Source organism: Balaenoptera acutorostrata, chromosome 12, assembly GCF_949987535.1.
Source record: "Balaenoptera acutorostrata chromosome 12, mBalAcu1.1, whole genome shotgun sequence".
Taxonomy (NCBI): domain Eukaryota; kingdom Metazoa; phylum Chordata; class Mammalia; order Artiodactyla; family Balaenopteridae; genus Balaenoptera; species Balaenoptera acutorostrata.
Genome location: NC_080075.1, coordinates 35,426,804 through 35,453,687, shown reverse-complemented (window position 1 = coordinate 35,453,687; position 26,884 = coordinate 35,426,804). Strand labels below are relative to the sequence as shown.

General features: G+C 39.5%; 1 protein-coding gene and 1 long non-coding RNA gene across 3 annotated transcripts; one reads left to right on the top strand and one right to left on the bottom strand.

Moving 5' to 3' along the window:
• On the bottom strand, positions 1-22,944 carry CNRIP1 (cannabinoid receptor interacting protein 1). The gene is made up of 3 exons (XM_007189765.2): positions 22,750-22,944; positions 20,506-20,656; positions 1-1,006 (listed from the first exon to the last, which is right to left on the bottom strand). Exons 1-3 carry the CDS (start codon positions 22,926-22,928, stop codon positions 842-844), a joined length of 495 nt encoding a protein of 164 aa, XP_007189827.1. The 5' UTR covers positions 22,929-22,944; the 3' UTR covers positions 1-841.
• Positions 2,509-9,561, top strand: LOC103003164 (uncharacterized). 2 transcript variants are annotated; one of them, XR_003624068.2, is made up of 4 exons: positions 2,509-2,740; positions 5,401-5,580; positions 9,051-9,187; positions 9,474-9,561. It is a non-coding gene; the product is annotated as an uncharacterized LOC103003164 (long non-coding RNA). The 2 variants fall into 2 exon arrangements; XR_003624067.2 differs by having other exon boundaries at positions 9,037-9,187.
• Positions 22,945-26,884: the final 3,940 nt, after the last annotated feature.

Below are 26,884 nucleotides of genomic sequence, written 5' to 3'. Positions count from 1 at the left end.
TGATTTTCAATGCCTTTATTAAGAAATATCAAAAGTTGATTATAGTTCCATACACAGTTTTACAAAGTTCAAGTGAAGGGGAATGTAGGGAGGCCATCAGCATGCCTGTTTGGACACCACAGTCACTTGCCAAAGAGTTAACCCTGTCACTTTGGTCACCTTGTTTAACAGTGGTCCACACAAGGCTCTTTCCCACTTCCACTAGGCCACAGCACAATACCTTACATTATTTGAGTTGTAATACGTTATAAACACTTCTTAAATATTTGTCCTTTTCTTTCGTCATTATTCTTCCCTGAAATAGCTGAGCTGTTTATAGAAAGCACAACACTTGAGTCCCACTGACTGCTGTTTGCATCATATTTTCACAAAGCCTACTTTGACACAGCTGGAAAACATCCCAAGTTACATGTTACCCTTGCACACTTGGGATGGAACCCAAGCACATTGTTATTTTTTATTTAACATTTAACAAAAAAGAGGGAAGCACTCAACTTGGAAACAAAACAGCATTCAGTGGAAAAGGTAAGTGTGGGACACAGCCTGCGGATTCCACGGAGCTCCTCCAAGTGGTCACCAGCGTGACCAAGAACAAATGGAGGCAGGAACACCAACACAGAATACAGAAAGGGAGTCTCTCGGGCAGGGTACATCATGATCTTTTATGTCAGGGACATTGCATCAGAGGGGAATTACACTTTCAGAATAATCAGGGCTAGTAGATAATTGGCACCCAATGGGAGACAGCAATGGAGTGGTGTGCCTTGGTGAAGGCTTGTGCTGGGTTATCTAAAAGTGGATCTCTGAAGACATTGTCCAACAGCATCAGAAAGCGCCATCTTCAGAGGAAGGACTCCTTGTTCACCCACATGAGACTGCGGGTCTCATTGGGCTTGCATTCGTACTCAATGACGGAGAAGGGGCTTCCCCACTGGCAGTGATCTCGCTTGTGGTAATTGTAAAACTTGACCTGCCACACCGTCTCGAAGGTCCCAATGTCAGTGAACTGAGGGAAGAGAAACACGCCCCATCAAAACCTCATTCTGCCATGAGCAAATATAAGAGTTGATGTTCGTGAAAGAGATGTAATAGGGAAGAACAAATCTGACTCCATATTAGATCTGTTTCTTTTACTTCAACCTTTGTATTCTATTGCTTTTGCTTTGAGCTAAGAATGTTGCCTATAGCCTGCAATATACAGGACAGCCCATTCTCAAGGCTCTGACCTTTAAGAGTACAACACTTTCCCATTCATATAAAGATAAAAAGTTGCAGAACAGAGAATAACATTTGTCTTGTTGGAAGTTTACAGGAACATCCTGACCTGACCTATGTGGACAGCTGCAAGAACAAAGGATTCCTGCACCAAGAAGTTTACAACAACCAACTCCCCCCTTCACCCCCTGCCCCTCACCTTTTAGTATAAAAGAAGCCTGAATTCTGACTGTGGTAAGATGGTTCTCTAGGACATTAGTCGGCCACCTTCTCAGTCTGCTGTCTTTCCAGATAAAGTTCCCCCAATAACTTGTCTCCCGATTTACTGCCTGTCATGCAGCGAGCAGAATGACTTTAGACTTAGTAACAGATGTACTGTGTAATGAGGTGTCATCTGTGTAATCACTCCAGGCTCTTGTGGTCTGAAAGCTTAGGCCCTTACTCTAACGCACTATCTTCCTTTATTATGAGAGAGATTTTCCTGAAAAGCTGTCTGTAAACCATTTATTTCTCTATAAAATCTTATTCCCATCCCACTCATGGCATTTGTTATCATATTGCCTTTAATACAAATAACTCCCCAAATGTAGCTGTTTCCCATTTTTAAGTTCTGGAAACTTCTCTTAGAATCTCAGAATTTCAGAGGTTGCCACAGAAGGGAGATTGGGAAGAGAAGAGAGGGAATGGTGTTTAATGATTGTCTTTGGTTTCTTTTTCGAAAAATAGCTGTACAAAATAACATGTGCACAACAACACGAAACAAAAGCTACAACTGCCCTCCCATCGTTAATTTCAATTCCAGGGAAAACTATGTTATCGGAAGCATTTGCTTGTTAGAGACCCTACTTTAACTTTCAAATACTATTGAGTGTTTATAAGCCGTGCCCATGTCTCAGGTTCTGATTTTACATTACCCAAAACCCTATTTGAGTACCTACCGTGTGCCTCGTACATAGAAAAATTTGTATAAGGTGTGATCCTTTGCTCTCAAGAAGTTTGCATTCTACTTCCAGAAGGTAGGCCCTGCACACACTGCACGGAATTCTATGGAGTCATGAGCACACAATTCTCATGTAGCTGAGGAGGGCACAGAATACCCTAGAGGCCATTGGGCAGGGGCTCAAGTGGCCTGTAGGGTAGCCTGACCCTGCCACTGCCTCCTGGAGCTATTTAGGGGATGTGGCAGTAAACAGCATGATGCCTGTCGTTATTTTCTCCTCTGACCCACCCACCGTCATGGGAGGAGGCCAGGCCTGACTTAGCAGGGTTCTTAGACTTGTCAGGAGCCAGAAGACATTGTGGGGGAGGGCTGTGAGCAATGGGAGCCTTATGCTTGCGGTTGCTACAGGAGGAGGGCGATCAGGTGCTCCCCAGATAGCTTTCCAAGATGCTCTCAAAATCATATCCTGCCCCATTGCCTCATCCTGCTCATCGGACCCTAAAACAAGGTTTGGCTTGCCTTTGAGAAATCTGCTTGACCTGAAACAGTAGGTGATATACCTAGAGTCCACAAATCTTCTCCCAGGTAAGAAAATGAAGGATCTCCTTTTAGAGAGTCATAGCTTAAAGACCTGTGCACATATATGCAGCTTTATTCACAAAAGCCCCAGCCTGGAATCAACCCAAATGTTTCATCATTCACCTGGTGATAGACACACTTTGGTATATCAGTAAAATGGCTTTTTACTCAACAATAGAACCTAGTGATTCAGGCAGCAACAGTGATGGATCTCAAAGACATGCTGAGCAAAAGAATCTAGACCCCAAAGAATACGTGTACTATATGATTCCATTTATATATATATATATATATATATATATATATATATATATATATATATATCCATATAATTTATAGTGATAGAATATAATCTATGCTGACAGGAAACATCTGTGGTTACCCAGGTTACCTGGGGTAGGAGAAGGGAATTGATGATTGATGAAAATGTGCAAGTGGGAACTTTTTGGGGTAATGGAAATATTTTACATCTTGATTGGGGTGGTGGTTACAAGAGTATATGTATATGTTTGTTAAAACTCATTAATCAGTATACTTAAAATGGGTACATTTATTATATGTAAACTATACAACAAAGTTGATTAAAAATTAGAACTATGGATTTTTAGTGAGCAACAAGGAAACAGGTATTCTGAATAGTACCAATGGGAACTGAATTACACAGCCTTTTGGAAGGGTAATTTTTATCACGTAAAAGTGTGAACATACTTGGGTCCAGTAATTTCACTTATAATTTATCTTAAGAATACCAAAGGGTTTAGAGTAGTGAAAAATTGAACACTAAATTTCCATCCTTAATTAATTATGGCATATGTGTATAGTGGAATACTATGTAACAATTCTAAATGTAAATATTTAATAAAAATTTTCTAGTATTCTATATTGTCACCTGAACTAAGCAGAGTACCAACAAGACTGTCTAGTGTTAATTCCATTAAAATTACACATGTTAATGCTGATGGAATAAGTTTTATTTTCTTCCATGTACTTATTTGTACTTTAAAAATTTAATGATTGAATTTTACTTTTATAATCAGAAAAAATGTTAAGCCAAATTTTAAGTATTTACAAGCATTACCAAATAGCTAATATCCTTAATATAAAATATTATATGAATTAACTAGTAAGAACTACTAAGAACATTTGGATAAAACTGGACAGTTCATTAAAAAATTGGCTAACATCTGAAAAATATTCAAATGTAATATTATTAGTAATTAAAGAAATACATACTTTACAGAGATATTATTCACCTATCAACTTAGCAAACATTTCCAAATACCAGAAGCAATTTAAGCATCCAACTTTAGGAAATTATTATGAAAATGGTGGAATATCTGTACTATGAATTTATATAATCACTAAACAGGAATTTAGTTTTAATGATGAGAGAAATGATTACAATGTTAACAGAAAAAATATTAAAACACTTTATATACATTATGAGTTCAAATACACACAATAAGATGTATAGAGAAAAGAAAATGAAGAAATATTAACAATAGCTCTCTAAGAAATTGTTTTTCTATCTTTTCTACTTAGATTTTCTGCAATAAATATGTTACTTTTATTTATTTATTTTTTTTTTAGAAAGAGATTTTTTTTTTTTTTTTTTTAAATTTATTTATTTAATTAATTTATTTATTTATTTTTGGCTGTGCTGGGTCTTCGGTTCGTGCGAGGGCTTTCTCTAGTTGCGGCAAGTGGGGGCCACTCTTCATCGCGGTGCGGGGACCGCTCTTCATCGCGGTGCGCGGGCCTTTCACTATCGCGGCCCCTCCCGTTGCGGGGCACAGGCTCCAGACGCGCAGGCTCAGCAGCTGTGGCTCACGGGCCCAGCCACTCCGTGGCATGTGGGATCTTCCCAGACCAGGGCTCGAACCCGTGTCTCCTGCATTAGCAGGCAGATTCTCAACCACTGCGCCACCAGGGAAGCCCAATATGTTACTTTTATAATCAGAAAGAATATTTTAAGTGGTGAAATGGATCTATCACCCCTGAAAAATTAGCATATATATCCCTTGAACCCTAGGGATTTAATAAATTCTATTAAGGATACATATGTGCTAATGAAAATATTACAACTTTGTTTACAATAGGGTACTGGTGGTAATAAGAAACTGCTATCTCATTTTACAAATCACCAAGATGACTTATTATTTTTGACCAGCACAGGACACGGTACATTTTAAGTGCAACTGAATTAAATTAAGTTATAAAAATATTTTACAAACACCAGCTAAACTTTTGAGGGAGCAGCTTGAAATCAGGCTAGATAAGTGGGAAAAACAATACCTTTTCTGAAACAGATATAAATAAAAGTTGGTCACAAAAACAAACAAAGATGATCATGACCACAGGCAAAAAACAAAAACAAAAAGCCTTAAGGCACTACACTTACACCTGAATGACCTTAAAATTAATAAAGTGTCAATCTAAGAGTTCTCAGTAACACAGGAGACCAAAATAGAAGTCTGTTGACAGCAAGTCACAGCTAAAGATATGGGATGTTTAGGTGCTTCTACTTTGTTTCTCTGTTATTAATGTTGGACCCAAGGTCTTATTAAAGTAAACTTAACTGCTGCTAAATAGGCATATGTTTTCCTCTCTCCCACACCTTAGTTGTTTTAACTTCCCATTAGCCTTCTTCCTATTCTTCCTTCTAGAGTTCTATTTCCTGGGCATCTCTCTACCTAACTCAGGATTTCTTCTCTTCTGGCTAAGAACAGATGTGCTATCCAAAGCTGACATTCCTCTTGAAGAACAGAGGAAGCAACTACAAGCTCTCCATTCCCTTCCAACCCATCTGTGCCTTCCAAGGAAAATTTACCCAGGCAGGCTCCCAGGTAATGCAATTATACATGGTATAATTCTGTGCATTTAATAGTTCTCTCTTTTTTTAAATACAATTACTTTCACATATGTCATTCCACATTGGTGTTGTGACTGGTTTTAACATCTCCATTTTAAGGATGAAAGAACTAATATTCAGAGAGGTTAAGGGAGTTGGCCTAGGGTCTACATTGTGCGGCCAGCTAATGCTAGAAGCAGGTCAAGAAGTTAGGTTTCCTAATTCCTATCTAGAAACTATAATCAATGTACCAAATTATTTATATAAGCAAATGAGCTAAAAGGTACTGAACGGTTTTTCTTTTTTCTCCCTGAGTGAGAAGAACATCTATGAACTGTCATGTGTAGAGTGCTTTAGGACACTACTATGGACTGAATATTCGTAGCTCCCCAAAATTCATATGTTGAAGCCTAAATCCCCAATGTGATGGTATCTGGAAGTGGGGCCTTCCAGAAGTAATTAGGGTGTGAAGATGGAGTCCTCATGAATGGGATTAGTGTCCTTATAAAAATAGACATGAAAGGGATGATCTCTCTCTTTCTCTGCTTTCCTTCATGTGAGAACACAGCAAGAAAGCAACTGTCTGTGAATCAGAAAGAGTGTTCTCACCAGATACCAGGTCTGCTGGCACCTTGATCTTGGACTTCCAGCCTCCAGAACTGTGAAAAATAAATATTTGCTGTTTAAGCCACCCAGTCTATTTATTCTGAAACTGACACTCTACTAAGTACCTGGATGTTTTATTTGCCTTAGTGTTCTTACAAGTTGCAAGACTTGGTACACTTTTATTTCACAACCAATGTGAAAGAGAACCCATCAGCTTCCAAAGAGAGGAGACTCATTTGTTGTGCTCAGTAACAAATGAGGAATCTGAAGAACTTGTTTTAAACACTTTCCATGGTGGTCTTAGAACCAGATGCCCTAGAATCCCCGGAGTACTTCTCTCTACTCACCATTCCACCCAAATCCACTGGAGACATGTGAAATTCATCAAGAATAGAGTCACTTAGAAATCCACTGACTTGGGAGCACAGAATGAGCTTATTATATTGATAGAGACATGGTGTTATTTCCTTAATAAATAAAATCAGTATAAATAAGCATCTATGACTTTTACTGTGGTGTGACCTACCAATTCCTACTGGATTCCAAGACTCTTTATTCCTGTACTGTTTGAAGTTTTAGTAGTAAATACATGTTTTCCATTTCTCTTAGCTGAATAGATAGGACTAAAAGTTCTGGGTCTTACAAGTATGCTTAACTTTATAAGAAACTCTCAAACTTTTCTAAAGTGATTGCGGCATTTTACATCCCTACCGGCAATATGAGAGTTTCAGTTGATTTACAGACTCTCCAAAAGTTGACATTGCAGGTCCTTTTAATTGTAGCCCGTCTAGTGGTAAGAAAAAGAAAGGCAATAAACAGCAGAAACCCATGAAACAGAAAAAGGAAAACCAGTAAAGAAAAACTGATGAAACTAAAATCTGTTTGTTTTTTTTTTTTGAAAATGTCTTTAAAATTGATAAACCCCAGCAAAACTGAGCAGGAAAAAGAAAGCAAGTTACCAGTATTAGGAATGAAAGAGATACTATCACAATTGATCCTATATTAGGAACAATGTGGGATCCTTAGATGAGGAACAAACTTATACTAATACATTTTTTAAAATGTACAAATTCTTTGAAAGACACAAGCTATCACTAAATCTCTAACTACTTAAGAAATTGAATTTGTAGTTTAAAATCTTCCCAGAAAGATTCCAAATGCCTTCATTGATAAATTCATACATTTAAGGGAAAAATACCAGTTCTACGTAACAGAGGAAGGAACACTTCTCAGTTCATTCTGTGAAGCCATTGTTACCCTGATACTGAAACCTCACAAAGATATTATTATGAGTAAAGGAAAATTGCAGACAAAAATTCCTCATGGTTTTATGCATAAAATTTGCTTATAATTTTTGTTTGAAATATTAGTAAATAAAATCCAGCAATACATAATAAGGATATTACACTGGGACCAAGAGAGATGTATCCTTAGAACTCAAGGATGGTTCAGTATTTGAAAATCCATGTAATTCACCATATTAACAAAATAAAGGAGAAACACCATGTAATCATATTAATAGATGCAGAAAGAGCATTTGGCAATTCAACATCCATTCATAATAAAAACTCTCAGCAAACTAGGAACAGAAGGAAAGTTCTTCAATCTGATTAAGGGGCACCAATAAAAAACCTATAGCTAACATCACCCTCAATGGTAAGAGGCTGAGTCCTTTCTCTATAAGATGGAAATAAGGCACTGAGAGCAGTTCTTACTATTCCTGTACAACACTGTGTTAGCAGTCTTAAGCTAGTACCTTAAGGCAAGAGGGGAAAAAAAAAAAAGGGAAGTAATACTTTCTATTCACAGATAAACAACTGTTTGCAGAAAATACTATGCAATTAATAAGTGAATTCAGCAAGCTTGCAGGATCCAAAAATCAATTTAGAAAAATTATTATATTTCAGAAATACACTAGCACTGAACAATTAGTATTACTTTTAAATATTTGACTAATTTTGTAGGTGAAAACTGGCATTGCAATATTTGTATTTTTTTTTACTGTATTTTATATATTTTTTTAAAAAACAGCTTTGAAATTAAGCTATTTTTATGTATTTACTGATCATCTGTATCTCTTCTGTGAATTGCCTCTTTATGTTTTTTGCTTATTTTTCAATTTTCCATGTCCTATGGTTCTTTTCCTTACTGGTTTCTAAGAATTCTTTATATATTAAGCTACAGATTGTGCCAAAATACTAGAAAGAGCTGAGATGAGGAATACCGTTTATGTTTGGGAATGCATGTGTAAGGCCACCTTCCTGCGCAAACACAGACTCACAACAAGCTCATGTACCTCCCTGCCTTATTCCTCTAAACTCCCCCCAGTTGCCTACTAAAGAGACTATCATAATGACTCCCATGATGCAGACAGAATCTCCACTTGGGCTCTCTCCTTGGAGGAACTGAGTGGAGAATTAGTCACATTAAAATACAAGTCAGCACTGCTCTTTGAAGTGTGGGTGGAGAGCTTTTAGAGCTGGGTATCGTTAACTCCCTGTACCAGGGCCTCTGGAATCATGTGAATAGAGAGATCACTGCCACTGATCTAAGTCAGATGGCACTTGACTACTTCTTGAGTTCAGCTTCAGGGCTGCAGCAGTGTCTGCAAGGGCAGTGGCAAATCGAGGCAACACAGCTTAACCATCCATGTTACAAATAAGTTTTTCACCAACCATCATTTGCCTTTTAACTGAAATTGCCTTTTAAGGAAAATTTAACTTTGTTTACAATGCTTAACAGGAATTTTACATTTATGTAATCAAAGTTTTCCATTTTCACCTTTGGATTTCTTCCATTTCTTTGAGGTTTAGATTAATTCTTTTCACTTTGATTTTTTACAAAGTTGGCTTTTTACAGATAACCCTGGGATCCATCTGAAGTATCTTTTGAAGTATGGCATCTGGAAAGAACAGCAGTGATGTTTCCCCCAAAGAGCCAATTATCCTAGCATCATTTAGCCAATGATTTATAAAAATCTGATAAACTACTCTGAGGTAACCTTAGACTCATAAGAAGTTGCTTTGGTGTACCTTTAATTCAGCTTCCCTTGCTGGATTCACCTACTTGATTAACTGCATTTACTTGGGGATCTCAAGACTTCCTTATTACCTGTGAAAGTGGTTGTGTCTGTAATTTACAATACTTAAGCTTGACAAAAGTCATAAAATAGTGTTAAAGCATATGTAAGGCTTTCATCACTAGAATGAAATTTTCAATTAACATTATAGCTGCTGACTTGATCAGGAAACCTTCTCTAATTTCAATTAATAATAATTCTAGGACTTCCCTGGTGGCGCAGTGGTTAAGAATCTGCCTGCCAATGCAGGGGACACGGGTTCGAGCCCTGGTCCAGGAAGATCCCACATGCTGCAGAGCAACTAAGCCCATGCACCACAACTACTGAGCCTGCGCTCTAGAGCCTGCGAGCCACAACTACTGAGCCCGCACACCACAACTACTGAGCCCGCACACCACAACTACTGAAGCCTGTGTACCTGGAGCCCGTGCTCCACAACAAGAGAAGCCACTGCAATCAGAAGCCCGCGCACCACGATGAAGACCCAATGCAGCCAAAAAATAAATAAATGAATAAAAATTTAAAAAAATAATTCTAATTTCAACTGTAATAGAATCACGTATTACAGATAAAATACAAATGCGTGGCCAACGCTCAAACCAAAAGCTGTGCGATCACAGCTTGGAACAATCATTGTTGTTGGAACAATCATTCACCTGCTTCTTCTAGAGTGGAAATTATATTTAAGAACCTAGGCTTTACTGCTGGGACTCATAAAATGCTAAATACCAGCTTAAATCTTTTGGAAAATGATGTACAGTACAAACATATAAATCAAGTTTGAATAAGAGGAAAGTTAAATCTCATAAAATCCAAAACTATGGGAAAACCAAAATACAGTGTCAACTCTATGGAAAAAATAACCGTCTTCATTTTAAAAGAAGAAATCGGGCTTCCCTGGTGGCGCAGTGGTTGAGAATCTGCCTGCTAATGCAGGGGACACGGGTTCGAGCCCTGGTCTGGGAAGATCCCACATGCCACGGAGCAGCTGGGCCCGTGAGCCACAATTGCTGAGCCTGCGCGTCTGGAGCCTGTGCCCCGCAACGGGAGGGGCCGCGATGGAGAAAGGCCCGCGCACCGCGATGAAGAGCGGTCCCCGCACCGCGATGAAGAGTGGCCCCCGCTTGCCGCAACTGGAGAAAGCCCTCGCACGAACCGAAGACCCAATACAGACAAAAATAAATAAATTAATTAATTAAAAAGAAAATCCTTAAAAAATAAATAAATAAATAAATAAATAAATAAATGAAGAAATCATAACAGAAAATGAAAATTTTTAACGTAATTATATTTCTACACAATGGAAAATAAAAATAAAGCAATAGTGAGAGAAATATGACAGATATGACAGATTGTTTACCTTTATTAGGAGTCTGTGATTTTTAAAAAAAATGATTTCCAACACAAGTATTGATGAAACATGAAAGAATAACATACACAAGAAGAAACAAAATTAACATGTAGAAATGTTCATTCTTGTGATAGTGAAAAGTAAATTAGAAAATCTATTTTTTTAAAGTAATTCTCAATGATGTCATAATTTTAACAAAGCCAGTAGACTTCTTTGTTGCTAGTAACATTGTAAAATAGTATGTACAACTTAAAAAAAACAAAACAAAACACCAAAAAGGCCATATGTGGGAACAGCCATAAAGATTCAGTTCTTTTGACCAAATATTTTTACTCAGATTGAGGTAACTATATGCACAAAACTTTACATTATAGCACTTTTTATGATGGGACAATCAATATATCTAATATCTGGGTAAGAGTGTAATCATTATGATATATTGTGATAGAGTCTTATATTACCCTTAAAATTATAAAAAATGAATATGTAGAAAGTTGTACAAAATATGTATTAAAAATGATTGCAACTATAAAATGTATATATGTGGAAGGTAATCTGAAAATGAGCCAAATCAAAATGTAGGGATTACTGGTGCTTTAAAAGTTTATGCACATTTCTTGTCATGGTATCTTACAATTTTTTAAAAAATTCATGCAAAGCCCTTGAAATGCTGGGATGCATCCCCACACTTCTCTGTGTGTTTGTGCCCGACAAGAAAGGAACCCTACATACATTTGTGGGATTTCAGTCCTATTTGGTGTGATCCTAAATGACAGTATTTGAGAATCTGACTTTCTTCAGCAAATAATTAGTACCACACCCCTAAAGGTAAGTTTGTAATTTTCACACCATGTTAGGGCTGACAGTGGTCTTAGTGATCAGGTAGTGGAATCCATCTATTTGCATTGAGGAAACAGGCCCATTGAATTAAGGTTTGCCTGGGATCACAGTTAATTACAGAAGTAGATGACATCCCAATACCTTCATAACTTCCAGTTCTAATTCTGACGTTCTAGACGTTTCCTCAGGCACCCATACCACTGATGTTTTCCTTGGTGAAGAATGTAAATTTAATAATCCAGGAACTTGCTGCTTAATTGATTGCATTTACCTGGATATTTCAATGTTTTGGTGTTGTCTGTGAGAGTGTGGTATGCCCATACTTTTTAAAACTTAAGTTTGAAATATTGGTAACTTAAAAACATCGTAGGATAATGATGAAGGCTAGCTGAAAGCTTCACCACTAGAATGAACATTTGAATTTAACATAAGAGCTGCTGACATGATCAAGAAACCTCTAATTTCAATTGTTTTCCTTAGAATCAGCCTATTACAAATACGATACAAATGCATGGCCAATGCTCAAACCAAACGCTGTGCGATCATTGTTGGAACAATCAACTATCAATCACCTGCTTCTTCTAGAGTGGAAATTATATGGAAGAATCTAGGCTTTACTGTTGGGACTCAGGATTCATTAGTTACAGCGTAGAGATCCTTGTCACTACAACATCCTTCCAAAGCATCTAAAGGCTCTCCAACCTTTTAGCAGGTGCCTGGATAGACAATCCAGACTTATGGTGAGTAAGAAAATCTTTCGTTTCATGACTCAGTCTAAATCATTCTCACATTAAAAAAATACCTGTGGGACTTCCCTGGTGGCGCAGTGGTTGAGAATCCGCCTGCCAATGCAGGGGACACGGGTTCGAGCCCTGGTCTGGGAGGATCCCACATGCCATGGAGCAACTGGGCCCGCGCGCCACAACTACTGAGCCTGCGCTCTAGAGCCTGCGAGCCACAACAACTGAAGCCTGCGTGCCACAACTACTGAAGCTCGTGTGCCTAGAGCCCGTGCTCTGCAACGGGAGGGGCCGCCGCAGTGAGAAGCCCGCGCAGCCCAACGAGGAGTGGCCCCTGCTCGCCACAACTAGAGAAAGCACGCGTGTAGCAAGAAAGACCCAACACAGCCAAAAATAAATAAATAAATAAATTTAAAAATTAATTAAAAAAAACACCTGTGTTTCATTCTCATTCAAAATAATGTAGAAGTTCTCACTTTACAGATCCAACTAAGAAGTGTTTAATTGAGTTCTTTCTAAAATAAGTTAATCTTCCTCCCTAGCGTTCTGTTTACACCTATAGCAAAAGAAGTATGACTCCACCCTTCTAAAACCAGAGGAAGTTATACCTCTGGTCCCCTCAGCCCATACTGGCTCAAGGGAGAAGGTGGGGAGGTCTGCTCTCCTGCTCTGTGACCACCTGGAAGATGGGGTACAGTCTCATCTATGGTGACCACCTCTGCACTTGACCCAGTGCTCAGTACCAGTTCAGTGAAAGAATGAACAACTTAAAGTTAGCTCATTGGCCCTTGGGCTCTCATTAAAATTCTGACAGATGGCCAATAGACACATGAAAAGATGCTCAACATCACTAACTATTAGAGAAACGCAAATCAAAACTACAATGAGGACCACTTCATACCAGTCAGAATAGCCATCATTAAAAAGTCTACAAATAACAAATGCTGGAGAGGGTGTGGAGAAAAGGGAACCTCTGTACACTGTTGGTGAGAATGTAAATTGGTGCAGCCACTATGGAAAACGGTATGGAGGTTCCTCAAAAAACTGAAAATAGAACTACCATATGATCCAGCAATCTCATTCCTGGGCATATACCCAGACAAAACTATAATTTGAAAAGATACATGCACCCCTATGTTCATAGCAGCACTATTTACAATAGCCAAGACATGGAAACAACCTAAATGTCCATCGACAGAGGAATGGATAAAGAAGTTGTGACATATATATATATACATACATACATACATACATACATACATACATACACACAATGGAATACTACTCAGCCATCAAAAAGAATGAAATAATGCCATTTGCAGCAACATGGATCCTAGAGATTATCGTACTAAGTGAAATAAGTCAGAAAGAGAAAGACAAATACCATACGATGTCACTTATATGTGGAGTCTAAAATACTATACAAATCAACATATCTATAAACCTGCAGACTCACAGATATAGAGAACAGACTTGTGGTTGCCAAGCGGGAGGGAGAGTAGGGGAGGAAAGGAATGGGGGTTTGGGATTAGCAGAGGCAAACTATTATATATAGGATGGAAAAACAACAAGATCATACTGTATAGCACGGGGAACTATATTCAATATTTTGTGACAAACCATAATGGAAAAGAATATGAAAAAGAATATATATATCTCTATATATGTATAACTGAGTCACTTAGCTGTACAGAGGAAATCAACACATTGTAAATCAACTATACTTCAATAAAATTTTCAAAAGTAAACAAAAATAAAATCCTAATAACTTTAGTATTTGCAGTTCTGCTTCGAGTTAATATTTCCTTTCAACTCTAATTACATATGCTATTCTCGATACACTACAGTAGAAGGATACTTATTTGATTTAAAAGAGATTTATTTTGATCCACCAGCCCTTTGTTGGATGTGTGATCTTCAAATATTTTCCTAGAAGTCTAAAAATACCTTTCAAAATGTGTTTCTGTAGAAATGGATGATTTCCTCAGAAAAACAACTAAAATTGACTCAATAAAATCTTCAAAGCCCCCCAAAGGCAAACATTATGGACTAAGTTGAAAGTTAGGGATATTCCTTCCAAATACCATTATTTTGGATCCTGACTTTTATGGGGAAACTCTGTCAGACTTTCAAATAACAGCTAAATCCTATGCTATGTAAATTGTTTCAGAGCACAAACTATGAAAATGTGCCCAATTCATTTTATTAAGTTATTAACCCTAACACCACATCTTCAACGGTGAAGAACCTTCTAATTGTCCTTTGCCTATCTCCCCTTCCAATCTACATATTGCTACTAGACCGATTTTAACAACACGCAAATCTTGTCACATTACCAGGAACTGGAAGTCCTACATTGAAATGTTTTTAAAAATGGGGAGTTGGTGGGTGAAACTTACACAGAGAATTATAAAATCTGACAAAATATAAACAAAAACTATTTGAAGGGTTTAAAAAGCAACTAGGGCTTCCCTGGTGGCGCAGTGGTTGAGAGTTTGCCTGCTAATGCAGGGGACACGGGTTCAAGCCCTGGTCTGGGAAGATCTCACATGCCGCGGAGCAACTAGGCCCGTGAGCCACAACTACTGAGCCTGCACGTCTGGAGCCTGTGCTCCGCAATAAGAGAGGCTGCGACAGTGAGAGGCCTGCGCACCGCGATGAAGAGTGGCCCCCGCTTGCCACAACTAGAGAAAGCCCTCGCACAGAAACGAAGACCCAACACAGCCAAAAAAAAAAAAAAAAAAAAAAAGCAACTAAAAGCAGGACAGAAACCAGAGTTACACTTGAAAGATCTCAACAATAACAGTTAAGAATTGTCCGTGTGGCTTTTTTGCTTGAGGGTACTCCCCAATCCCCCGGCAGTTCCGGCCCAAGTAAATGGCAGCTTTATCTGCGAGAAGCGGCAGAAGACAGTGTTCGGAGCTGGCAGAGCAGCTGGAAATTTAGGGCGAAAATCCTGGAAACGAGAGAGCTACGGAAGAGGTGAGACCCAAAATCTGACTGTAACTCTGCCATAATTCTTCCCTAACTGCTTGTATGGGCTGGTGGGAGGGGGCTTTTTCTGCTTGAAAAAGCAGACAAACCAGTAAAGAGTCTTTTTTTTTTTCTTTTCCAAACAACAGAAGTTTATTGTCTCACAGTTTGAGAGGTTAGATGTCCCAGATCAAGGTGTCAGCAGGGTTGGTTTCATCTAAGAGAAGACTTTATTCTTGAAAGAGAAAATTATGCTGAATAAGATTTGTAAGTTCACTGTTTTTTTTGTTGTATTTTGTTTTGTTTTTTTAATTGAATGCATTCCCAAACCTGAGAAGTTGGAGTCTTACTGGTTTGAAAGTGTCAAAGCAAAGGGCTCAGGGCTGGCAGAGCAGCTGGAAATTTAGAGGAACCTCAGGGTGGATGGATCCCAAAATCTTAGTATAAACTGTCCAATTCCTTGGCTGACTGCTAAACTCCACTGGAAGAAGGGAACCAGGCTAGAAAAGCAGCAACTGGAAGTTGAAAAAAATTAAGCAGAGATATCAGCTGCTGCCCTGCTGAGAAGACAGAATTTCTAGTTTGCCTCCAGCGATGTTACTGCATGCTAGAATTTAAAAAGAGACTAATCCTCAGAAGAATAAAAGAAACTAGAATCAATAATATATTATCTACAATGTTTAGTTTCTAATCAAATATTATCAAACACGTAACAAAACAAGAAAGCATGACCCACATTCAGGAAAAAAAAGTCATTCCTACTCTAAATGGTGCCAGATACTGGATCTACCAAACAAGTATTTCAAATCAGCAATTATAAATATGTTCAAAGAAGGGGCACATGGTCTCAGTGAGCAAACAGATAGGGAATCTTGAGCGATGGAAACTATATAAAATACAAATAAAAAACTCTAGAGCTGAAAAATACAATGACAGAAAAAATTTCAGAAAATAAGCACAAGAGTAGCCTGGGAATGGCAGAAGAAAAAAAAATCACTGAGCTTGAGTATACATCAATAGAAATTATCTAATTTGAAGAACCAATTTTCTTTTCTTTTAGAAAATTGGACAGGACTGTAAAGATCTGTGGGATAATATCAAGCTGTCCACTGTGTAATTGAGGAACTACAAGAAGAATAAAGTTGAAAAGAAATTTGAAACAAAATAACAGTTAAAAATACCCAAATTTGGAAGAACACTAACTTACAGATTCAAGAAATTCAGTGAGCCCCAAGAAGAAAAGATTCAAAGAAATGCACACTTAGGTGCATATAGTCCAACTATGGAAAACCGAACTGTACAATATACAAAGAGATCATTTTACTCTGTGTGTATGTATGTGTGTGTATAGCCTCAATTAAAATACCTTAATGCAAACAAAAGAAGGAAATAAATAATTAAGATAGGATCAGGGGACTTCCCTGATGGTCCAGTGGTTAAGACTCCAGGCTCCCAATGCAGGGGAGCTGGGTTCAATCCCTGGTCGGGGAACTAAGATCCCACATACCACAACTAAGCCCATGCACCGCAACGAAGACCCAGCACAGCCATAAACAAACAAACAAACATACAAATAAAAACTAACTTTAAAAAAAAGATAGGATCAGAAATCAATGAAACAGAAAAATGGGTCAGTGGAGCATATGAAAACAAAGCTGGGTTTTTGAAAAAGCCAATAAAATTGATAAATCTCTAGCTAGACTGGGTGGTGGGGGGAAATGGCAAATTATTAATATCAAGAATGAAAGAGTGGACATCATTAGAGATCCTAAGACATAAAGGATGGTGGAGGATTATTACCAACAACTTTGTGCCAACAAATTTGACAATTTAATTAAATAAGTGAATGATATCAAAGACCAATTACAAAAATTAACTCAAGGGACTTCCCTGGTGGCACAGGGGTTAAGAATCTGCCTGCCAACACAGGGGACACGGGTTCGAGCCCTGGTCCAGGAAGATCCCACATGCCGCAGAGCAACTAAACCCGTGCGCCACAACTACTGAGCTTGCACTCTAGAGCCCACGAGCCACAACTACTGAGCCTGCGTGCCACAACTACTGAAGCCCTCACGCCTAGAGCCCGTGCTCTGCAACAAGAGAAGCCGCCGCTATGAGAAGCCTGTGCACCGCAACGAAGAGTAGCCCCCGCTCGCTGCAACTGAGAAAGCCCGCATGCAGCAATGAAGACCCAACGCAGCCAAAAATAAATAAATAAATTTATTAAAAAAATTAACTCAAGAAATAAAACCTGAATAGCCCAATATCAATTAAGGAAATTGAATTTGTAACTAAAAACCTTTAGACAAAGTGAAATGCATGCCTTTATTGGTGAATTCTATCCAACATTAAAAAAGAATAATATTAATTCTATACAAACTCTTCCAGAAAACGGTAGAGTGAACAACTTTCCAAATAATTTTATGCAGCTAGTATTATTACTCTGATACCAAAAACTAGACAATGACAAGAAAAGAAAACCATAGACCAATATTCCTCAGGAACACAGATATAAAATCCTCAATAAAATGTTAATGAGGGACTTCCCTGGTGGTCCAGTGGTTAAGAATTTGCCTTCCAATGCAGGGGACGCGGGTTTGATCTCTGGTCGGGGAACTAAGATCCCACATGCCATGGGGCAACTAAGCCCGTGCGCCACAACTACAGAGCCCAGCCTCAACGAAGAGCCCACATGCCACAACTAAGACCCGATGAAGCCAAAAATAAATAAATATTAAAAAAAAAAAAAGAAAATAGTATCATACATAGAAAAGCTTAGGGATTCTACAAAAGAAAATCCCAAACAACTATTAGGACTAATAAGGGAGATTAGCAAGGCCTCAGGATTCTAGATGAATATAGAAAAAAATCAATTTTATTTCTATATACTAGTAATAACCACCATTTATAGTAGCATTGAAATATGAAATACTTAATGATAAATTTAACAAAGTACGTATAAAATCTGTACAGGGAACACTGTAATACATTATAGAGAGAAAGTAAAGAAAACCTAAATAGGCAGATATATTCATGTATCAGAAGGCTCAATAGTAAAGTGTCAAATCTTTCCAAACTGGCATATAGATTTAATGCAAACCCAATTAATACCCCAATTTTTGGAGAAATTGACAAGCTCATTCTAAAATCTATATAACAATACAAAGGGCCTAGAATCGTCAAAATAACTTTGAGTAAACAAAGCTGGAAGATTTAGGCTATCTGATTTAAAGACTACATTATAGATCATGAAACAAAATTGTTTTGGCTCTTCTAGGTCTTTTGCATTTCCAAATTTAAAAGATTGATATATAATTAAGTATGTAAAGTAACTGGAATTCTCATACATTGCTGGTTGAAATATGAAATGGTACAGCAGTCTGGATATTTCTTATATGGTTAAACATGTACTTACCATGTGACTCATCAAATCTCCTCTTACGTATTTACTCAACAGAAATGAAAACATTCTCACTCTAAGACTCATACTCAAATATTCATAGCAACTTTATTCATAACCTCAAAACACCCCAGCTGTTCATTTATTGGTGAAGGGACAAATAAACTGTAGTATATCCTTCCCAAGGAATACTACTCAGTGATAAAAGGAACCAACTATTTATGTGACAACATTATGCTACAACGACGTTATACAAGAACATTATGCTAAGTGAAAGAAGTCAGGCACAATGCTACGATTCTATTTACATGAAATTCTAGAACTGTTAAAACTAAGTTATTGAGACAAAAAGGTCAGAGAGGGCTAAGCCTGGGGGCATCGATTACAGATGGGCATGGAGGAATTTTTGGGGATGATAGGAATGTTCTATACTTTTGTTGGGGTGGTGATTATACAGTAGTTAAAATCTATGTAACTGAATACTTTAAATTGGTGTATTAATGTATTTACATACAATTTATATGTAAATTGCTTATCAAAGTTGACTTACAAACCTTCAATGAATTCCCACAGGCATTAAGATAAATTCGATAAGGAAAGAAGGTCCTGTAACATCGAACCCCTACTTTCCTCTCCAGCTTAATCCTTTTTTTTTTAAATTTTTAAAATTTTTGTTGGAGTATAGTTGATTTACAATGTTGTGTTAACTCCATCTTAATCTTGAGTCAGTCTCTGCCTCACGGTCTGCTCCAGCTATATAGGGTTTCTACTCATTCCTTGAAACACATCCTGCTCTGCCCCAGCTCTTGATCGTTGTACCTCCTTTTCCCTCAAGTGCTCCCTCTTCCCTCAAGTCTTACATATCTTTAGTTCTTTCTCAAGAAAGCCATCCCCTAAATCTTGAGGTAGACTAAGATCCCTGGTATATATCCCAAGGGTACCACTACTTTTTCACTACATTTTGTATAATAACAATTATCTACTTTATTATTGATAATCATGTATAAAGTATGTTTTCCTCCTCTAGATAAGAAGCCCCATGAAGCCAGGGATATCTATTTTGTTCACCACTCTTCTCCCAGTGCCTGATATATATAGGAAATCCTTATATATTTGCTGATACATCAACCAAACAAACAAAAAATTAAAAACCCTAAATGAAATATTAGCATATTGAATGTAGTAATATATTACAAATAATAAATGACATTAAGTAGGGTTTATTTTAAGAAATAAAGGGAAGTTTAGTATTTCAAAGTATATTTTATATTAATTCCATTAATATATCAAAGGAGAAAAACTATCTCTGTAGATGGGAAAAGGAATTAGATGAAATTCAACACACCTCCCAATTAAAAAAAATACCTCTTAGTGAACTAGAAACAGGATGCTTTAACATAATAAATATTTGAAACTAACATTGTATCTAACAGTGAAACCTTGGAGACAAGGATTACCACTATTAGTAGGCAACATTATTCTAGAAACATTAGCCAATGCAGGAAGGCCAGGAAAAAAAAATCAAAAAATGACACAATTATATGTAGATTATGACTGTCTACCTGAAAAACCCAAGATCGTCGAATGAAGGATTTTAGTAAGCAAGTTCAGTAAGGTGGCCAATTACAAAATACACAAACACATACTGTAAAAGCAATGTATTTAAAACAATGCAGCTTTGGCATAAGTGTAGACAGATCAATGGAACAGATTACAAAAATGTAGGGAGAGACTTAAATTTTTGCCACATAAGAAATTACTATGAAACTGATCACTGGAGAAGCATGGATCATTTAATTAATTGTACTTGGACATTATGAACAAATATATTCACATATGAAACCATGAATTGAAATAATGTTTCATATTTTCTTTTCCATGGTTTCCACTTGCCTTGGCACCACACTCCAACAATCCCAAGTAGGCCTTACCGGCATGGTGATCTGGATGGGCTGCCGTTCTCCACTCTTGGTTGGGGCCACACCTTCTGTGTCATATGTTCCTGTATATACGATTCTGTCCCCATCAGGCTCCTTAGACTTCAGTTCCAGCGGGACAAGCACACCACCAATGGAAATGTTCCTGCAATGGACTTGAGTTGACCACATATGGTAGGAATTAGCTTAGGCACCCTGCCCTGGTCTGGACCACAACTCTAGGCAGAAACCCCATAGGGTGTGGCTAACGGAGACACTGTGGTGTGGCAGAAAGTTCTGAGAGTTTAGGGGGCTTGACTTCCCCAGCTAACCAGACATGTGACCCTAGATCAACTACTTAATCTCTCTGGATTGACATTAGTATTCTCATCCAAAGTACTTGCACAAGGCTGAGTTAGACTCTGTCAATGGTCTTCCTCTCTAGTTTCTCATCTGTGGAGCTATTAAAAACCTACCTATACCCAGCCCATCTCAAACCCCAGAGAATAGGATTCAATTGGTCTGGGGTGTGGTTTGGGCACTAGAAAATTTATTTTAAGGTTGCATACGTGATTCTAATGCACAGGTAGGATTGAGAACCACTGAACTACTTCTCTAATGGTTTTTTCTTCTGTTCCAACAATCAGGGGGTCCCATAGTTTGGGGTATTCTTCCTCAAGCCAGCCACACACCAAAAATTCTCACTGGCATCATTTCTTCATGTTAGGGTAATGGTTCTCAAAGTGTCATCCCCGGACCAGCAGTATCAGTATCACCTGCCAACCTATCAGAAAGCAAATTCTTAAGCTCCACTCTAGATGTAGTAAACTAGAGTTTACTACATCTAGGATGGGGCTCAGCCGTATGTGTTTTAACGAGCCCTCCAGGTGATTCCGATGTAGACTCAGGTTTGAGAATCACTGGGTCAGGGCACTGAAAAACTTTGATAAAATTAAAGTGTAACAAAAAAACAGTTTTATCGTTAACTCAAATTTGTTTTTAGATTAACTTGAAAAATAGAGAACTATCCTGAAGGAAATAGAGCAGATAACTTGGTAGAAGGGGTTGCCGGGAAAGAAGGGAAAGAAAAAGTCTGGATTATCACCAGATGCACAGAACACCGCGGAATGTGAGGATAATGGGTGCTTGGAGCTGTCAGCGATGAGGACAAGGAAATGGACCAAGCGCATCAGACACAACTCAGGTTTGATTCTAGGTCGTTCAGTTGGAGCCTGGCACCTAGAAGGCCAATACAAGCTTGTTGAATTAACAACTACTGGAGGACACTTAAGCTATAAAAGGTGTCAGGTGGATTCAAAGCCCTCTCCACCCCACCTCCCAAGCTCAGCAAATGGTAGATACAGTACAGGATGGTTTATTTCCTCTTTCCACACTAGACTTCACACCATGCTTAACGTGGAAGCTGAGAGGTAAAGGATTCCAGCCCTGGATACTTCCCCATAAGCTACTGCACCCTCCTACACCGACTTTCCAGCCAAAGCCTACTGGATACATCAACCTCTGGTAGCAGAGAAGAGATAAACCCTGCCACGAATAAATAAGTATTAAAAAAACCACCCTTTTGTTGTAAGGATGTTGCTGATCACCAGGCTGAACAGACAATTCGGGAGAAAAAGAAAAACACCAGGCAGGGAAAACCGGGAAACTAGGCCTAAGCAGTGGAGGCTGCCTTCCGTCTTGCTCTTCCAGCCCCGGGGTCCCAGGCTCATAAGGTATGATGGAGGAGTGGGGAGCATCCCTCAGGGAGCCCCAATAATCACCCGCCCCCGACTTTACACCTCATTCCTCAGCCTTTCTCCTTCCTTCAGCCTCACAGAACGGGGCAGAGGAGGACCGGGGCTGCGGTAAGAGAACCCCCGCGGCGAGCTTCTCCCCTCTGCCCCACCCCGGCCGCCTGCGGGTCCCCGCCGATGGCTGCACAGAAGGGATGAAAATTTTACAAGGAAAGAAAAAGCCCCTAAACCCCTGGCTTTCTGTCGCTGTTTTAAACATCCCACCCCGCGAGGCGTGGAGGGAAGCGAGAACAGCGGAGAGAGTAGCGTAAGGCAGAGGAGGGGACCTAGGGTACAGGGAGCTGACCTCATACCCGCCCCCCCCCACCCGCCAACCTCCTGGGCACGCTGGGCGCGGTGCGAGGCAAGAGGTGCCCAGGAGAGGCTCCGGCTGTCCCGGGGGGCCTCGGTCCACCCCGCGTACCCCAAGTGGGGCCGGTCAGCCGCTGCGCGCGCCCGCACTCACTCGACCTGCAGCGTGGTGGGCTTCACCTTCACCTCCACCTTGTAGGAGGAGCCCGTGAGCAGTTTGATGGTGCGGTTCTGGCCGAAGCGCTGCCCGTCCACCTTGTAGAAGACCGGGCCGTCGTTAGGCTGGATGCGCAGCGCGATGGAGAGGCGCACGAGGCCCGGCAGGTCCCCCATGTCTGCGGGCGCGGCGGCTCCGGGGGGCGGAGGACTGCGCTGGCTGCGACCCGGCGGCTGGAGCGCGGTGGGCGGAGAGGAAGCGCGCGGAGGGAGAGGGAGGTGGTGGAGAGAGGCTGCGGCTAGGAGCCAGAGCCGTCGCGGCCGTCAGCCCCGGCTTCCGAGAAGCAGCTCCCGAGGCGGTGACCCCCCGCCCCCCTCGGCGAGGAAGCGCGCCCCAGGGACAGCTCCGAGGTCCCGAGCTCCACCATCCCCCGCTCCCCGTGCCTCACCCTCCGCGCGCCAGGGGGATCGCTGCGGCCCGCAGGCCGCGGGCTGCTCAGCGCAGCTGGGTGGGAGAGAGTTAATCCTGTTTACGCACTACAATCCCCTCCAGCTGGGGAAGAGGACATTTTGACTCCTCCTAGAGCGGCGCGGGGCGGGCGGAGGAGAGGATTGGGAGGGAGGGGGTAGGTCCTGGGTTTAAGTGGCACGACACCAAAGGGCGAGACCTCGGAATCTGGACACCCCCTCGGTCAGCGAAGGACTGCGGATACCATTGCTCGCAGATCGAGCCCCAGCCAGGCAGGAGGAGGCTGAGAGGCAAAAGGGAGCCGGGAAGCGGGGCAGGAAACCGTTAGCCAGTGATTTTAATCTCAGGAAACATGTCTTTCCAAAGCTTAGGGGACATGGCTGAGGGAAGGCGCAATTCCATCTAATGTGGACTGCACGCCATGCTGAACTAAGAATATGTGCAAGAAACAGAAAATAACCAATATATAGTCAAGGAGCTACATCTTCTCGTGGGTGTTTATTTCCATTATGCATATCCTTGTCTCAAGAATGACGCCGCGTAATGAATCACATATATTTACACAGATCTTGTAGGATGAGCTATTAACCCCGTCACAGGTAACTGGCATAGCTCTAAGGCATACATAGGTGGTGAGAGTGGCCAAGGGGAGGAATCGGTCAAAAGATTAATGGCAGGGCACCCGATGCGACACCCGCAGAGTTTAGATTTGCATATTAAGCATGAAGTCAGTTGACAGCTCGCGATTTTGGAGACAAGGGGAAACCAGGGGTGTTATGGCTCCACTGGGAATGACTTCAGAGAGTGGAGCGTGATCACCTGCTTCAGCACCACCTGGTGGATAGTACCAGGGCCGGTGAGCACACCTGGGGGTTCGTGAGGACGAATGGGTAGGGATGCGTCAATGTGGTGATTTTTGTTTACTCAAGGCAGTACTACTTTTCTTTAGAAATAGCATCATCTCGAAGGTGTGATTTGTCTCTTGGAAATGGTTTTCTCATCTGTAAAATGGAGGGGGGGGGGGAAGCAGATGCTATCTTTTTTGGTAGGGTTGTTGTGAGAATCAAATGAGAGAATGCACATTCCAGTGCCTGACTCTAATATTAGCAATGATTATTAGGTGGAAAGGCAAATGGTCGATAAGCATACGTAAGGATGCTCACCATCTCTAGTAGAAGAGCCAGAGGAATGCAGATTGAATCAGTAATATCAAACTATTTGGCCTATCAGCTTGGCACAATTTTAAAAGACTTAAAATTCAGTGTTGGTAAAGATGTAGGGAAGTCAGCCCTCTTAGAAGTAATCTGATGAATTTATTAAAATTAAATTAAACCATATATATGTGTATATATCTATATCTGTCTATCTATCTCTCTATATATCTTGAGTCAGAAATCCTACCTTAAAAAACCTGCCCTTCAAAAGAAATAAAGGCATCATTACATTGTATATAATTGGATACATGTAATTGTAACATGGGTATTTATTGCAGCATTGATTGTGAAAATCAAAACCAAGCATAAACTGAATGCTAACCAATGAATAAATGAGTGGAAAAGTTCTCATATACCCATACTATAGGATTTATGCCACTGTTAAAAATAAATTGTATGTTCTATTGGCAAACATGTATATTTAAAACTATTAATGATAAAATTGGGGCAGCTACACAGTGGCAAACTGTGGAAGCCTGAGGGCAGGCATTTTCGCCTGTGTCATTCATTGCTGTATCCCTAGAATACACAGAATAGTGCCTGGCACATAGTAGGTGCTCTGTAAATATTTGTTGAATTGAATTTCTGTCCTTGTTTTAAACATGTCCTTATGTGTTTCTTTCCCTATCTTGAAAAGTAATTACGTCCATATGATTTATCTGGAATAATGTGAAGAGAAAAAAATCTAATTGCAAATAATATCTGTAGTATCATGGTATTTTAAAACACTAAAAAATTAAAACCATATAAATTTGTATATGTTTTCTTAGCACTTTAAAAAGAGTTAGAGGGTATACAGCAAACTTAACGTTAATTACTCTGGTGGTTGGGGGCTGGAAAGAGGATGATACCCATTTGGAATTGTTTTAAAGTCTTTTTGAAATTTCACTTAACTTTTTGTTCAACAATCCCACAGTCTCTGGTCAGCTTCCACCTGTGTATTGAAGAGAGTGTTGAACGTGGAGTAAGAGGACTTCAGTTTGAATCCTGGCTCAGCCGCTAATTGGTTTCTTTATGCAAGGCACTGGAATTTTTGCATTTCGACTTTTATTTTTTAAAACACTTCCTTCCCAATGTCGTGAGACTTAAATGAGAAAATGGAAAGCATTTGAAAAAATAAATTACTTTTCAAATATGAGGTGTTATAAATGCTGGGCGACTTGCATTAGGAATAACATTTTCAGAAGATAAAATGCAACTTAAAATGGAATTAATAAATGTCAAAGTAACAGGAAAATTTCTCATCATTGATACAAATGTGCACAGAATACGGGTATGGAGTCTAATGGATGTGTTTGTATTCCAGTTCTGCTAGTTACAAGCTGGCTGACCTTGAACAAACCAAGGTACTTAGCCTCTCAGAGCCCTGTTTTTTTTTCTGTTTGTTTTGTTTTTTTTGTTCAATGATGGAATCAAATGAGATTATATAAAACACACAAGAGTATCCATCACATATAGACACAATAAATTATAGCTATTTTTGTTTATCTGAAAATATATTACTATAGTTTAAGGTGTCTGGCTTTACTACCTCAAATTGATGACCTTAAACATTGTCTATCAACAAGGCAACCATTATTACCATTCTTCTGGAAACTGGTGAATAAAGCCCAAGTAGATGGTGGGCTTGGCAGAGGAATTGGGCTAACAACATTTCATGTTTACTGTCCCAGTATCTGTGCTGAATTCATATTATAGACTTCAAAAGCAATCAGCATTACGACTTTGGACATAGCTCTGTGTGTGTGTGTGTGTGTGTGTGTGTGTGTACATACACATAAACATAAAATTCAGTCCCAGCACACTTAACTACTGTCTTTTTCATACAATCTATCTTAAGGTACAGTTTAACATCTGCTGGACCTATTCCTTTCTTTCTTTCTTTTGTTTAAAAATCAGTTTTAATGTGCCAGATTTCTTCCCTTCTCCTGCCTTAGGATGCCTCAGCATCAGAGATCTCAAGCAGATCACTGTACATTTATACTAAGACCCTCTCCTAGCTTCATCTGCTAGACTTGAAGACAAAACCATCCTCCTGGACCAATTCTGAAGAATCCAGGTCCTGCCTTAGGCCCAAGAGATTTTGTAGCCTTGGTGATGAGCAATAAGACTCCTGTTTGTCTGCTAGACTCTTGGGGGAATATGGTTACCTACTCACATAGTCACAAGGCAGACTCTGGCTCAGCGGTGGTGATCGTAATCCCGATTCTTGCTTGCATTTGTTCTGGACCAATTTAGCATAGAAATTTACATCCGAGTAAAACTCTTGCCCTTTCCTGCCATGGATGTTATCTGTGAACAATCGGGATAACAGTACTCACTTTTTCTCCACAAATGTAAATAAATATTCCATTACAACTAGATTTCTTAGAGATGGCTTTCTACTTTTTCTGATAATTTTGTTAAATAAAATCTTTCTAAAAAATTGTGACTGAAATATGAATAACCTA

Coding starts and splice junctions, on each gene's coding strand:
- CNRIP1 (XM_007189765.2), bottom strand. CDS start 22,928: ATGGGGGACCTGCCGGGCCTCGTGCGCCTCTCCATCGCGCTGCGCATC. Junction 20,657..22,749: donor CCCACCACGCTGCAGGTCGA/GTGAGTGCGGGC, acceptor AGTCCATTGCAG/GAACATTTCCATTGGTGGTG. Junction 1,007..20,505: donor CCATCCAGATCACCATGCCG/GTAAGGCCTACT, acceptor CTCTTCCCTCAG/TTCACTGACATTGGGACCTT.